Consider the following 14,694-nt stretch of genomic DNA (forward strand, 5'->3'; position numbering starts at 1 on the left):
TACCTATACAAGCCAATTTGCATACCCGCCAACTCGATCTTTTTCGATTGTTTTTCCCCCTCGTTTTGAAACCTCGTTTAAGGTCTTTGTCAGGCATTCCTTCCTTTTTGCGTGTTCACCTTCCGTGCGTATTATATTCGCCCGTTTCTTATTTCTCTATGAAGCTTCTCAAAGGGTATGTCACTCGTAAGAAACAGATAATCGATTAAAAATGAATGAAAAACAAATAAAATAAATTCGAACGTTCGTTCTTAAAAGAAACATCTATCTCGAAAAGATTAACTGCTGAGTCGAGAGCATCTTGGAAACCGGAAGTAACTGAACGTTCGGACGTTCCAAGCGTGTAAGACGCGTGGCCTCTTCGGATTTTTCTGTTTTGCATGGCGGTGGTATTAGGAGTAGCGCGACTCTTCCGCGTCTGAGTCGACGTCGGCGGGTCATCGTCGGGTCAAAATCTGTTCCATGGCCCATAACAGGTTGTACCGGTCAGGTTTGCTCCGTTCAGGTGGTTCTCCATGCTTCGGCTTCTCCTCTACGCTTTTCAAGCCTCGATAAAAGCCGCTTCCACATACGCGAGCTGAATCGCGCTTCGCTTCCAGCGCAGATACGAGCCGGATAGCGGAGATAAATTTCGTTCAGCGGCTATGAAATCTTCCTCCGTTGCCTCCGGCATTCTTCCTCTTTGTCTCTCGTTTCTACGAGACCACGGAAGTCGTACGATTGGTCGGATTAGAACATTTTTTATAATCGCGCGGCATACCACTGGGAATGTTGAAATTTTCGCAATTTTTATTCTTTTCTTTGTTAACGTACGAGTGGATTGATATACAGTACGTAGTAAGGTTGAAGGATCGCTAAATTTCGAGCGAAAAATTGTCGACGCTTGAACAACCGTAGTTTCGTGAAAAAGAAATCGTACACACAGTCTCGTTTCAAAGAGCGAAGCCTCTGCTTCAACATACTTTGCGACGCTTGTTTTCCGTCTCTCGATGACCCCTTCTTTCGCGAAACCGATCCAAAAATGTGAAGTTGCTCTCTTTCTTCTCAAATTTTTGCTAATCCGAACGAGTTCTACGGAGTGCAACGAATTTTTGGTTTCTTCTGTAACTGAAGACCGCGCGTAGAAAACACCGTACGTGCCAAGAAACAAGCGAATTAGTTGGACCATGTTGTACCTTTTTAATATTGTATTTAGAACAGGTGATCGGAATATGTTAAATGAAGTTTAAAAAAGTCGTATTTGGATCAGTTCTGTCGATGTAGTAGGACTATGTCCAATTTGTATGGCCTATTCTTAATCGAGTAACTTGATCTTTTCTGTAAGGCCGGATTCGCGTCATTTATACTTTTACAGAATTTGCGTAGCTCAGTGGATCGTGAATTTTTCCATTCTTGTAGATCTTCTTGTAGATCTTCGCAGAACATAGATTCACGATTTATTGTACATTCAATGGAACCAGCTTCGCTGTTGAGTCAGTTTCCTCGTTACCTTCGACAGAAACTCAAGATGATGATGGCATTGAGAAATACAAAACTTCTTTTTCCGCGTGTTTCAGTATCACGTCCATTTCAATAACGTAGCAGATTATTTTGTTACTGAATTATTGCATCTCGAAATTTCGTAAAGCTAACACGGCCGACACGGTTTGGGCTCAGAACGTTGTAATTTGCCGCGTGTGACATTTTTTACATCTTCTATATTTTTCACATTCTTTGCTATGACTTGAGAACATTTAAATCCTAGCATACAAACGTCTATTAATCTCGTCGTATTTCAAAATTAGTTTTATCGGAAAGAAGTCACGTTTCCCTTTTTTGGGCAGCTGTTAAAATCCACGTTAGGCGTTCCGTATTAGGCGCAGTTACTCTGAAACAGTATGCCGACATTAATACAATGTTACGGATTCCCGAGAACCGAGATCTATCTCATTACTTTTTACGCACACCTCGTAATACGAACTTTCAAATTTTATCCAAATCCCTCATATTTCCTTGCTCGCATCCAAGAACCTCGTGAACGTCACGATACAGAGGTCTTCAAGAAGAAGGCGATCGCTTCGCCCTTCCGTCCGGAATTGTCTCTTCAAAGGAGCCGACGGCTCGAAAGTCGTACGTGCCGAGGTTATTTCGTTGGACGAAGACCGACTCGAGAAACAAAAAGGACAAAAAGATAGGGAAAAAAGAAAAGGAGAGCATAAAAAGAACTGTACAAAGAGAATGACCCGGCCCGTTCGCGATCATATCGGTCACACCGATCTACCTGGGTGACAACCACCGCGGGGAATTCCTCGACGAGCAACTTTCTTGCCCGTCAATTCTTTTGCTCTTCGAACCGCCAGCAAAGAATCCCTGATGAGTCGTGTTATTATTTTCTATCATATTGCCAATTTAATTTACAGCGTCACTTTGATCAACTTCATCGAGGATTGATATTAGCTCTTCACGGTTCGATGTCCAGTGTAATTTCTATTCTGGTAAGCTCAATGTCCAGTGTAACTGCTATTCCGGTAAGTCCAATGTCCACTCTGCCTGGACAATGATTTTATTTTAGTAGGTTCGGTGTTGCTGGACAAAGATCTTTTTTCACGTAAGTCCAGTGCCCGTTTAAACGTGGTTTAAGCTACGTCGTGTTTGATCTGATTTTAAATGAGAAAAATACGTTAGCAATGTTCGATTAGAAAAGTCTCGTATAAAATAAGTTAGTAGAAGTTCGATTGAAAAAGGGGGGAAATTTGAAAGATGTTTCGTCATTGTCTCACGTGTAATATTAAAACTTTCGATTCCCTCTTTTGATGTCGCAGAGCCACGGAGATCAAATGCCATACAAATGCAACTGGTGTGCCAGATTGTTCAAACATAAACGCAGTAGAGATCGACACGTGAAACTTCATACAGGAGACCGAAGATATCGATGCACGCACTGCGACGCTGCTTTCTCCAGAAGGTAAGTGCGCATAGAAGTCTCTGCGGCATTTAACTTGCACGGTAAGTAGACTGCGGATTTTTATGCGTTATGGGAAATTCGAAAGTGTAAAAATGCACAGAACGCGTATGATAATATACAAGATATCCAAAGTATACTGTACGTTGTAATATTTAATGATCGAAATAAGTTCTCGATTAGATTCCATTCCTTTGGCTATAGGGCCGAAAATATGAATTTGCATAAACATCCGCTGTCTAACAACGATCATCTCTCAAGGATAATTTCCGATCTCCGAGCAATTGATTCGTCCTTAAAAGGCTTCATCGTTCCTCATTCTAATTATTCGCGAACTGGTTCATGTTTCAATTTGCTAGATTCAGAAACAGTTTAGACTTGCGTGTATTTTTAAATCTTGTTACGGTTATTTATTTTTGTTAATATCAGAAGAAACCTTTTAGCTTGATGTATTAAATATACACGTTGAAAATTGCCAAAAGCTGATTGCTTATTTTCATTCGGTAACACGAAATAGTCTGTTGCAAGAATAAGTGGCATAATCACGGCTGGCTTTTCTTCTTTGTCAAGATGCTAGAAACTGTCGAATCAACGAATGACCCTAACAGTCCATGGGCAATGTATAACAAACAAATATAAAGAAAAGAAAACTGAAAAGTACTTTCCATTGAAACAGCGGTGGACCCCTCGAATTTCAAGAATTATAATAAGCCATTGATAAACATCGTGTGAAGAGATAATAAAGTATAGCCGATAGAAATGAAGCTATGTTTTTTTCAAAACCAGAAGTCTTTGCGCATTAAAAATAATAAGTTCATTTCTTTTAGGTATAAGCATTTTATTAGGCCCCTGAAACGAGAGACTCTTATTTTCCCCAACAAACTATAAACTATAAACCATTAATGGAATAACTCTATCTTTCTATTTTTCTGGGAGTACACTTCTTCTTTAGAATAATCTGTACCATTCATTCGTTTTACAGCCTTTTCGTACCTCTTTTGTATTTCTGTCGCACTTCTTTCGTACCTTACTTTCTGTACCTTACTTCTTATACTTCGTTCGATCGTATACCGTTAATCCTCGAACTAAATCTACTCGATTATGATTATCTCAAATTATGAAGAGTTGGTAGGTTTTTTACGCAGTATGGTTGAAACTCGTAAGAAAATTTCACGCGACTCCTAATTCCAAGGGTTGATAAAATTCCTAAAGATAAATCGACGTACGCAACGCTAAACAACGATACGTATCATCGTTAATCTAATCCAAAAGAGACAGAAAACCGGAAAGGCAAGTGGAAACGAAAGTCGTGCGAAGGCCGATATTCCGGGGGACCGATCCATCGTTTGACAAATGAATAATGATCAAGCGACGACCGCGGCCCCGGCTGGCATTAGTCAAGCTTACTCTCTTACGTGACTCTTTCTGTTCCACCCCCTTTTCTCTCCCCTGCCCTCCTCCCTCGTTCGTTTCGTGCCGCCCCAAACGGCCTCTTTTCCTCTATCTTTATTTCTCCCTTTTCTCTCGCGTTCACTCGCGAGGTTATTGAAATGCTAAGCTGGTATAACCCGACTGGAGACCCGCAAGGGTGGCGAGCACACGCACCTTTTCGTCCTTTAAGTGTCGTCCACATGCTCTCTCCCTCTCTCTCTCTCTCTCTATTTCTCTTCCTCTTTCTCTTTCGAATACATGGCCGTGATCATATACATATACATAGAACGAACGAATGGTGAATACAAGAAGAGAAGGGCCCCCCCGTTCCTCTGTGCGTCTCCACCAGGTGAGTGGACAGGTAGGCGCATAGGTGTTACGGGACAACAGGTAGAACATTAGTCAAGTGCCTGGTTGCTGCTCGTCCACCGACGCGCTTCGTACACTTATGTCGCGGTCACGACTTCTGTCAAATAGGCTTTTTCCTAGGAGTTAATCCTGCTACTTTCTCCCCCAGATAGTTTCCAGTCAATTATTATTATCGTTTATCTATTAAGATGTAATCAAGCGCCTCGATGCTGTCCATTCGCCGATGCACTTCGTGCAGTTATGCCGCGGTCATGGATCGATCGCTTAGATAAGCCTCTTCTTCGGAGTTAATCCTGTTACGTTCTTTCTGACTCATTCGCGAGCTAGTTATTGTTATTATTATTGTTTATTTATTTATTTAGGAATCACAGAATGGGACTTGATTTTTTTTACAAAATATATCGGATTGAACAGGAAGTTGGAAAGTCCAAGTTGAAAAACGTGTTTTCTCTTTTACGTATACTATTTTCAATCTGTGTACCATTGTTGCCATTTCAATTACTTTTCGCCATTTTTGCGATAACTTTACTAACTTTCGCTATACATAAGCGAAATGTTTACAAGCTACGAAATTAACGCTAACGTAACGATTGTCTAAATATTTGAACCGCTTCGGGGAATTTTCTGTAGATTTAGTTTAAAAGAAGATATAGAGTCGCGAAGGAAGTTTTCCAAATCTTGGAAAACTGGTGATAACATAGGTATATTCAAAACGAGAAGTATATAGCAGATGTGTGGACGTACGAGGACGTTTGACCTTTCCTTTTTTTATTGGGCGTTTATTGCCGAAATTTAATTACAATGGTACATCTTGAATTTTATTATTGTCTATGTTCTAGCAACTAATAATAATAATTTCACTTAACTTAAATCTGTTTATATAATCTGTTAACGTTAAAAAGTATCTTCAGTTTGGACGAAATACGAAAGAAGAAAGTCTCACGAGTGTGTACAATTTCTCATTTCAATCTTATGTTAAGAAGATATTTACGATATTACAGATTCTTTCTGTTTGTTAAAACTAGAACAAGTTTAAAATACAGTTACGAATTACAATCAATGCAATTTTGAAGCACAAGATCGCCGATTCAGACGTCTTAGAACATTTATCGGATTACTTATTGATTTATTAAATGAAAATATTAATATAATAAGAAAATCAACATCGAGTTTGTATTTTTTCATAGCCAGAAAAACACAACTTTAAGAGGAAATTTAATCTTTTCCAAACTCCAATTCTTTCCATTCGAAAGGAGAAATATTTTGTTCGTTGTAAATTCAGTTTTATTTTAATATTATGACAAACCTAAACATAGAGTTGTGATCATAATTATTCACAGCACCTGCATATATCATACGAAAGAGTTTTAAATAGTAATATAATAAGAAAATCAACATCGAGTTTGTATTTTTTCATAGCCAGAAAAACAGAATTTTAAAAGGAAATTTAATCTTTTCCAAACTCCAATTCTTTCCATTCGAAAGGAGAAATATTTTGTTCGTTGTAAATTCAGTTTTATTTTAATATTATGACAAACCTAAACATAGAGTTGTGATCATAATTATTCACAGCACCTGCATATATCATACGAAAAAGTTTTAAATATTAATATAATAAGAAAATCAACATCGAGTTTGTATTTTTTCATAGCCAAAAAACACAACTTTAAGAGGAAATTTAATCTTTTCCAAACTCCAATTCTTTCCATTCGAAAGGAGAAATATTTTGTTCGTTGTAAATTCAGTTTTATTTTAATATTATGACAAACCTAAACATAGAGTTGTGATCATAATTATTCACAGCACCTGCATATATCATACGAAAGAGTTTTAAATAGTAATATAATAAGAAAATCAACATCGAGTTTGTATTTTTTCATAGCCAGAAAAACAGAATTTTAAAAGGAAATTTAATCTTTTCCAAACTCCAATTCTTTACATTCGAAAGGAGAAATATTTTGTTCGTTGTATATTCAGTTTTATTTTAATATTATGACACACCTAAACATAGAGTTGTGATCATAATTATTCACAGCACCTCCATATATCGTACGAAAAAGTTGTAAAATTTGTTACAAATAACATCATCAGCATTGTAAGTCGTAATGCTGAAAAGAAGAAAATTACGGTGAAAGCAACGACGAGAAGCCTCCTTATTTTGAAATCAATTCTCATTTTGAAATTAATTCGAAACCATGGCATTACAATGAAAGCACTTACGATTACATGGTTTGATGAGGCACAAACCAAGAATATAATCCAATACAATTCGATATAATTTAACGTGATTCGATATATTAACAAAATCTGATTTACAAGTACAGAAGTTACAATTTCCAGAAAAAAGAGGGATGTTTCGTGTTTTAAATTCGCAGTGTTCGGATACCGATATTTTACAAGGGGTATTATAGCGTTTTTCTTTAATCTGACGAGGGATGAAAATAAAAAGTCGTAACAAAGACTTAGCCTGTCAGCCATTATTACAATCGCATTGCTGGATCTTTACGCCACATCTCTATTCGTTCTCCGGCTCGACGGTCGGCTTGGGTGACCCAACAAAAGGGTGAAAACCCCTGTGGTTCTTACATAGATGCCGCAGCCACGAGAGATCTGAATACGGCCATCGAGATCGATCAATATACACGCCCGGCCTGCTCTTATCGCTAGATCATCTGTCGTAAGTGGAAAATAAAATCAATCTTCTCTCTTCTAATTTGACGAAAATTATTCTAACGTCTGATATTCAGGTACTCTAAATATATTAGTATATGTCAACTGATTCGATGTCTTCTTAAAGAAAATACAAATTTTATGCGTGTATCGCGGAATATTAAATTTACCATTAAAATTTTCAATAAAAAATCTCACTGTTATCGACCATTAACAACAGAGTTCTGATCATACGATTTCATTAGTTTTAGTATCAATGCAATGTTTTCAAATTCTGATCATGTGAAATAGTTGACTGCGTATTAGTAAAAATCCTGTTCTTCGTTGAATTTATTCCAGATTTATAATACTAGATTTATATTACATTTATAATACCTTCATATTGAATTATCTTTCCTTGGATATTATTTTGCAACGTTTCGATTTTTCTACATAACTTTTCAATCTGAGCCACATAATTCTTCCAACACGAGTAACTGGATAGAGTTAGATTCTTTTTTCAAATGAAGACACTTCTTCATCGCCACTTTCGCTTACTATTTCCATTTTTATAGAAGTAGTATAGTTATCGTCTTTATCGTAATGATCTCATCTCAATCATTACATCAGATAATGGATTATTTTCAATATCGTATCTTCGTTTTTTAATGTCTGCTTTAATTGTCACTTTTCCAACATCGTGTACTCTTCTTAATTCTATTCCACTTAAGCTACTTTCGAGTTTTTTAATCACGTCGTATTTCGTTTTGACAGTTATTAATTACTATTAATTTCGTACTAAATTCTTATAATCAAAATTCACTCGATCGAATAACAGAAAGAATACATCGCGCTAGTAAAAATATATGCATATTTGAAACGTAAAAAGACATCGATGATTTACCATTATATATTACAATTTACAATTACAATAAACGTTAATAATACAATTAGAATAAATGTTGGTACAAAGGAAGCTCTACTATATTAAGAGTAAACAGTAATTAATATATTTGTGATGATACCTGTGTAGTAATAATAATAATCTTTTGCTCCAAAGTACCTTACTTTCGGTATTCACGAATAGTTGCACGTTCCACGAAGAGCAACGCGATGAATATGTTCTTCTCAGTTCTCCAGACAGTCAACTCTAAACTAGAATATCAGATCGATTCATGAAAGAGACTTCTAAAGCGTTTCTAACTCATCTATCTCCATACTAATATTCATACACACCTTTTTCATAATTCTTCTGAAACATCGCCATATAGCTGCATGAATATGCACATCATTTCTAAATGCACGTCGTTATCGTGGCTTAAGCCATCCTGCATAATAAACATTTCGAAGAAACCCGAAGTCTCGGAACGTCTAGCTGAGAACGTAGGAAAATAATCATCCTCGTCAATATCGATCTGCGTTCTCGATTTTTTACCGAAATTTCGCCAAAGCAAAGTCGCACGAGAGGCGATACACGCGATAATAGGACGACCAGAGCGTAACCAGTCGATAATCCTGGCACACACATGAATTATTCAAACGCAAAGTGCAAGAGCGAATTTGCCGTCTGTCTTCGTTTCTGAACGAACCGAGACACTGACCGGTTGGACCGAACCGGTGACCTCACCTTATAACGGATTTAGTTTTCCACCGACTCGATGAATTATTCATTTGTCCAGCGACACATGCACAGGGGGGAAATCGTTGACCTATCCGTCCGCGTCTCTTTATTTTTGTCAACGTGTCATAGACGAGAAGCGATATTCTGCGGAAATTCGCGATACGAGCATTTTGATGTCAGCCATGATCGTTCCGTCGTTATTCGTCGTGGTTTATGGCTGGAGAGTAACGTTTTTTATATTCAGCTTTTCTCAATATTATTAGAAGCTGTCGAAGCTGTATGTTTCTGGTTTAAACGAAGAAAAAATTGTTAGGGGTAAAACGTAGATTATCGTAGATTTTTATCATACATTTCTGTGGCAGTCGTTCTTTGTTATTTCGCATTGATTTGTGACATTTTCTTCATTTTCACAGAAAGGTCTTTTTCTTTGAATGTATTCGTTATAGATCTTTCGATGTCTTTGTGGTGGTTCGAATATGGGACAATCTTGTCGTGGATAAGATCATAAGTTTCCATAATCTTCGCCTTAAATTCTTAGATTATTAAATTTCCGAAATTCTCGATACCTAGTATAATAGTCATCTTTTTAGAAAAGTATATGTTCAATTTCCAGCGATCATCTGAAGATCCACATGAAGACTCACGACACCCAGAAGCCGTATCAGTGCACAGCATGCTCCAGAGGCTACAACACGGCAGCCGCTCTAACATCTCACATGCAGTCTCACAAGAAACAATCCCAAGGAACTGCCAGGCTTCAAGACATTGATTATGGTAGAAGAAGCGTGTCTTCTCATAGTACATCATCTCCGCCAGTACCAAGCTCCCCATCGCCATCTTTAAACCTTTTGTTGAATCCAAAGGCTGGCTTAAAAAGTTCCCAAGGAAGTGCTTCGACGACTCCAATTTTGAGTTCACCGTTAAAATTAGCCTGCATGTACTGTACCAGAGATTCCTTTAGTTGCATGCAACAGCTGCAAATGCACGTGCATACTATGCATCAGGCTATCCTTAGTGGAGAAACTGTTGCAGTATCCCCATCAACAAATAGAACCAACGAACAGATGAGTTATCAACGTGAGAAAACCCTGGATAGACCAGAAGGATCATCCAAAGAACAGGAAAGAAAGTATCAGGATGATTCAGAGAGATCTATAGAGAAAGATCACTATGAAAATACATTTACATGCAATCAGTGTACTATGAAGTTCTCTACGTTAGACTCTTTGAGAGATCATCTGATCTCAATTCATAGAACCGATGGTTTTAGTTCTACTTTAATGATGTGCCCTCTCTGCGGCATTCCTTGTGCTTCTGCAGCAGCCTACGCGGAGCATTATGTCCTCCAACATTGTGAGAATCGAAGAGTAGATCCATTGGAGGTTAAAAGTTATATAGATTCCAAAATGAATGGAAGCAACGAAACTAAGAGTCCCAGGAATCAGAAATATAGAGAGCAAACTTCTTCTGAGCCAGCTGATTTGACCAACAAGCATTCCACCAGTACAGTCAGCAATTATACAGCTGGTACGCTATTTTGTGGACAATGTAGAGCTGCACTGAAAGACTTCGAGTCATTCAGAGAACACCTAGCTAGACATCTTCAGGCTGATCATAGAAATGACGTTATTAGACATCCTTGTCCAAAGTGTGAAGCCACTTTTCAAGATAGGGAGAACATGTTGGTACACTTGACAAAGCATTATTTGAGTCAGATTAGTAAAGAATATGCTTGCGGTGCTTGCAAGAAGCTGTATCCCCATCCGGACCTCCTCCAAAGACATTTACTTGACAGCCATGCTCATCATCTCTATAGATGCGCCCTGTGCAGAGACACTTTCGATTCTAGAGTGGCAATACAGGTCCATTTCGCTGTAAAACACAGTCAAGAATGCAGTATTTATAGGTGCAATGCTTGCACAGTGTCTAATAATGAAAATTCACCAGGAAATGCGCCAGGCGAGGGTAAAAGCTTCTTCAGAAGCGAATCCGAAATGGCAAGCCATGTGAGAAATGTTCATGCACCTCCTACAGTTTCTAACAACAATCCTGTCGTTACAAGCCCGGCCTCCACTCCGGGAATAACTGGAAATTCAGGACCAAGATGCGTTTTCTGTGGAACTTACTGCAGTTCTGAGCTGGAACTACAGCTCCACTTGGCTAGCCACTCTGCTAATTTATACAGGTGCCCAATTTGTAGAGAGGGATTTGCTGTGGAGTTTTTACTAGACAGGCATATTGCTCAAGTGCATCATTCTAGTGATCATCAAGGTGCTATAAGGAATAATTCTCGGGAGAATGGAAGGATTGATAGACTACCCAGATTACAGGAAGAAGTACGTAATGTTTAAATAAAGAGTAAGGATAAGAATGCTTCTTGATCTAGATTAGAGCATTGAATATTATTATTACCGAATATCAATTCAATATCTTCTAAGAAAACAGCAAGTATATATCTAATTAATAAAGTCAATTCTTCAGATTCTAATCTAGTTAATCTTCTCATCCTCTCAAACTTTAACCTATGTTTTCCAATTACAGGGCAAATCTCAAAAGAGAGGCCGCTCTCCAGCCTCCAGTAACAACAATTCTCTGAACCAGCGCGATAACAATAATAAACGTCCACATTACTCAAATCCATCTGCTCAGCAGTGTGATCTCTGTGAAAGGGGAGAGTTTTCCAACGAGGCCGAACTGCAAGCCCACAAGAAACTTGCTCACACTCCATCCAAGCTTCCAAACAAGTCCATATCGAATCTCAGCATGTCTTGCGCATATTGCGGGGAAGTATGCCGTTCTAGAACTGACCTGGAGTCCCACACAAGGATTCAACATGCATCGAATGAACCTGGTGGTCGGCACAAGTGTAACATATGCGACGAAGTCTGTCCATCAGGGGCAACTCTTGCAGAACATAAATTGCAGAAACACTGCAAGATTCAATTAAGCGACACATGCATCGTTTGTCGAGGAAATCTAGCTTCGGAGTCACAGTTTCTGGAACATGTGCAAAGACATAGCCTAGAGAACGTGGATCCTCAGCAAAGATTAGATGGTTCTCTTCCCCATCTCCCTGCAGCTTGTGTAGTTTGTAGACAGACATTGATCAGTGATTTGGAGTGTCGTCTTCACGCCAGACACCACTTAAGAGCTTCTACTGGTTCTCACAGTGTAACATCCAGCCCCAGCCCCAATCAAAAGAACCAGAATCCCAGCTGTTGCCTTTGTTTAAGAGATTATTTAGCTGATGACTTTGTCAATTTGCCTCCAAGTCATATAAGCGGTGGAGGACAGTCTTTAAGGGTCTGCAAGTCATGCTACATTCGTCACTCTCAGGGTTTACCTATCTTGAATTCACCTTATGAGCCTGCTAGATCTAAATGTGACGGTACTTGGACATCCAATAACAAAGATGGACAATGGGATGGATCAAGGGATACATGGGAGTCAGAGAACAGATTTAAGGAAGACAGAAACGAGGTAAGTGATAACAAAAGATTGTCAGGGTTGTGGGGTGAAGTTTAGGACTTCTAAAGAAGTGGAAAAACATCGTTTAGTAGAATACAAGAAACCTGGATCTATGCCGGACACGTATACGTGTATAGAGTGTCAGGTAACAGAGATAATAATAAATAGACCATAATAATAAAATTTTGCGTTAAGAATTTAATAACGGAAACATTTGTTTCTTTTCTCAGATGTCGTTGCCAACAGAAACAAAAATTCAACAGCATATAAAGAAGGAACAGCTGGAGATGTCGGGAAAGACTTCCATAGAGGCGTTACGATGTCATCTGTGTCTTTTTGAAGCTAGCAGTCCCTTACAATTGCAAAGCCATTTGATAGAGCACACTTTTGCAGGATGTGCCGCTCTCAGCTGTTACATTTGTCAGTCTCTCTTCACAGCTCCTATCGGCCTCCAGGTATGATAAGAAGCATCATTCTTCATCTGATTACTATCATTATTTTTAAAAATATTTATTTTATTTCGACAAAAACTTTTATTTCATTTCTTCTGAAACGTTGCTCTTATTTCTTAGTTTCCTACAATTTTAATTTATTAATGTGAAATTATACTTATAGGAAGAGTCCAAATAACCTTAATCTTTCATTTTTAGAGCCATATGCTTCAAGAGCATGGCCTGGGTGCTCGTCCCTACGATTGTTCTCAGTGCACGCTCAAGTTCTTCTTCAGAGCAGAATTGGACCATCACATGCTAACATTTCATCGACCTGGGGATGCGTGTTCACCGGATGACAAGGCAGAAAATACTGGAGAAACGAAAGCAAGAGACGCTGAGGAAAGAAACTGCGGTGAAGAAATAACCGTAAAGGAAGAAATAGTTTCAGAAATAGTTGCAGACGAAGAAGAAGAAATCAACGTGGACGAACAAGTGGAAGAGAGCGATCAAAAGGCGAACAAGGAAACAGAAATTGAGACGAAATTGAAAACTGAACTTGTGGAGGAATCTGTTCCAGAAAAGATGAAATCGTGATCGTTATTCGTTAATCGAGGAAGTAAAACGTTTAAATAATTATCTTGAAATTAGTCCAGTACGAGAGTAAACAACGACGAGATTACCAACGTACTCTTGGACTAAATCAGATTTTGTATTAATTTTACTTTTAATAGGCAGAGTGATAAGATGTTGATTTATTCGTTTGGGTAATTTATTATTTCTTTTATTATACAGTTAAATTTTATTAATTTAGAGTTACTAGTTAGTAGTTGGTAGTTAATAAAATTTCATTCCGATGCTGTATGAAAAATTACTGCGAGGAATATTACATTTTGGATTATGTTTAATTAACATATTTTTGCAAGAATGTTCTATATTTACATAGTTCACGTGAATTTTTATTGTATCAATAATTGATCTTCAGGATAATTATAGATTATGGAAGATTGTTATTATTCCAAGATTATTTTATGCGTTAAAACAAGATTGTAAGCGTAATTTTATTTTATGGTACAGCATACTTTGCAATTCAATTTATTATTATATATTATGTTAAATAATTTATATAATAGCTTTAAAAAATCTGGAATGTGGATAATATTTTACATTATATTTTGTTATTTTAGACTTTAGATATTCGTGAACTTTACGTTGTCAATATGTAATTTTATTTTGTGTTAAATTTTTACTATAAGTCGCAGCGTTGAATTTCATCGTCTAACAAGTGTTGGAGTTGATATTGCATAATATGATACTCCTTACGTAGGAAGTGTATATTCTACAATCAACTTGGACGAACTTTGTAACATAAAGGCAACGTTATTTCTTATTAAAGGAATGAAAAAGATAAAAAGAGCGTCTATTTGCAGATGCAACTTGTAAATACGTTGAATAATATTAGAATGTATTGTTAGTCAGCGTTTTATTGACTTTGGTCAATACCATAAGCGACGATTATTGTTTGAAGTAAGCAGAATGCAATAAATTGTCCACTAGGCTTAGTTAGTCGATAAGATAGTTCTTTACAAAATAAATTATTGTTCTAAATCAACAGCTCTTACCGCTTTTCCTTTCCCATTTTAGTTAACGATACCTAAACTAATTATTAAACGATAAAATAGTGTTATACTATTACTTATATTGTTATTATATAATTATTAACTATCCTTTTTCAGACATATGACAGGTAAAACTTAACAGCTTTCCTTAAAGATAAGAAGAAG

At 37.4% G+C, this 14,694-nt stretch overlaps 1 protein-coding gene across 3 annotated transcripts in view; it reads left to right on the forward strand.

The window, feature by feature from the left end:
- LOC117243196 (zinc finger protein 423 homolog) overlaps positions 1–14,522 on the forward strand; it is a 138,831-nt gene extending 124,309 nt beyond the window's left edge. The window contains exons 6-11 of one of the 3 annotated variants that reach the window (XM_033510466.1): positions 2,400–2,474; positions 2,802–2,944; positions 9,625–11,347; positions 11,553–12,491; positions 12,710–12,934; positions 13,130–14,522. In XM_033510466.1, coding sequence (XP_033366357.1) covers positions 2,400–2,474; positions 2,802–2,944; positions 9,625–11,347; positions 11,553–12,491; positions 12,710–12,934; positions 13,130–13,507 — 3,483 coding nt within the window. In that variant the 3' untranslated portion in view covers positions 13,508–14,522. Of the gene's footprint in view, positions 1–2,399; positions 2,508–2,801; positions 2,945–9,624; positions 11,348–11,552; positions 12,492–12,709; positions 12,935–13,129 lie in introns of all 3 variants that reach the window. The other 2 variants (XM_033510465.1, XM_033510467.1) reach the window with 2 other exon arrangements.
- Positions 14,523–14,694: the final 172 nt, after the last annotated feature.

Source organism: Bombus vosnesenskii, unplaced genomic scaffold (assembly GCF_011952255.1).
Source record: "Bombus vosnesenskii isolate JDL3184/JDL3185 unplaced genomic scaffold, Bvos_JDL3184-5_v1.1 scf7180000013265, whole genome shotgun sequence".
NCBI classification, from domain to species: domain Eukaryota; kingdom Metazoa; phylum Arthropoda; class Insecta; order Hymenoptera; family Apidae; genus Bombus; species Bombus vosnesenskii.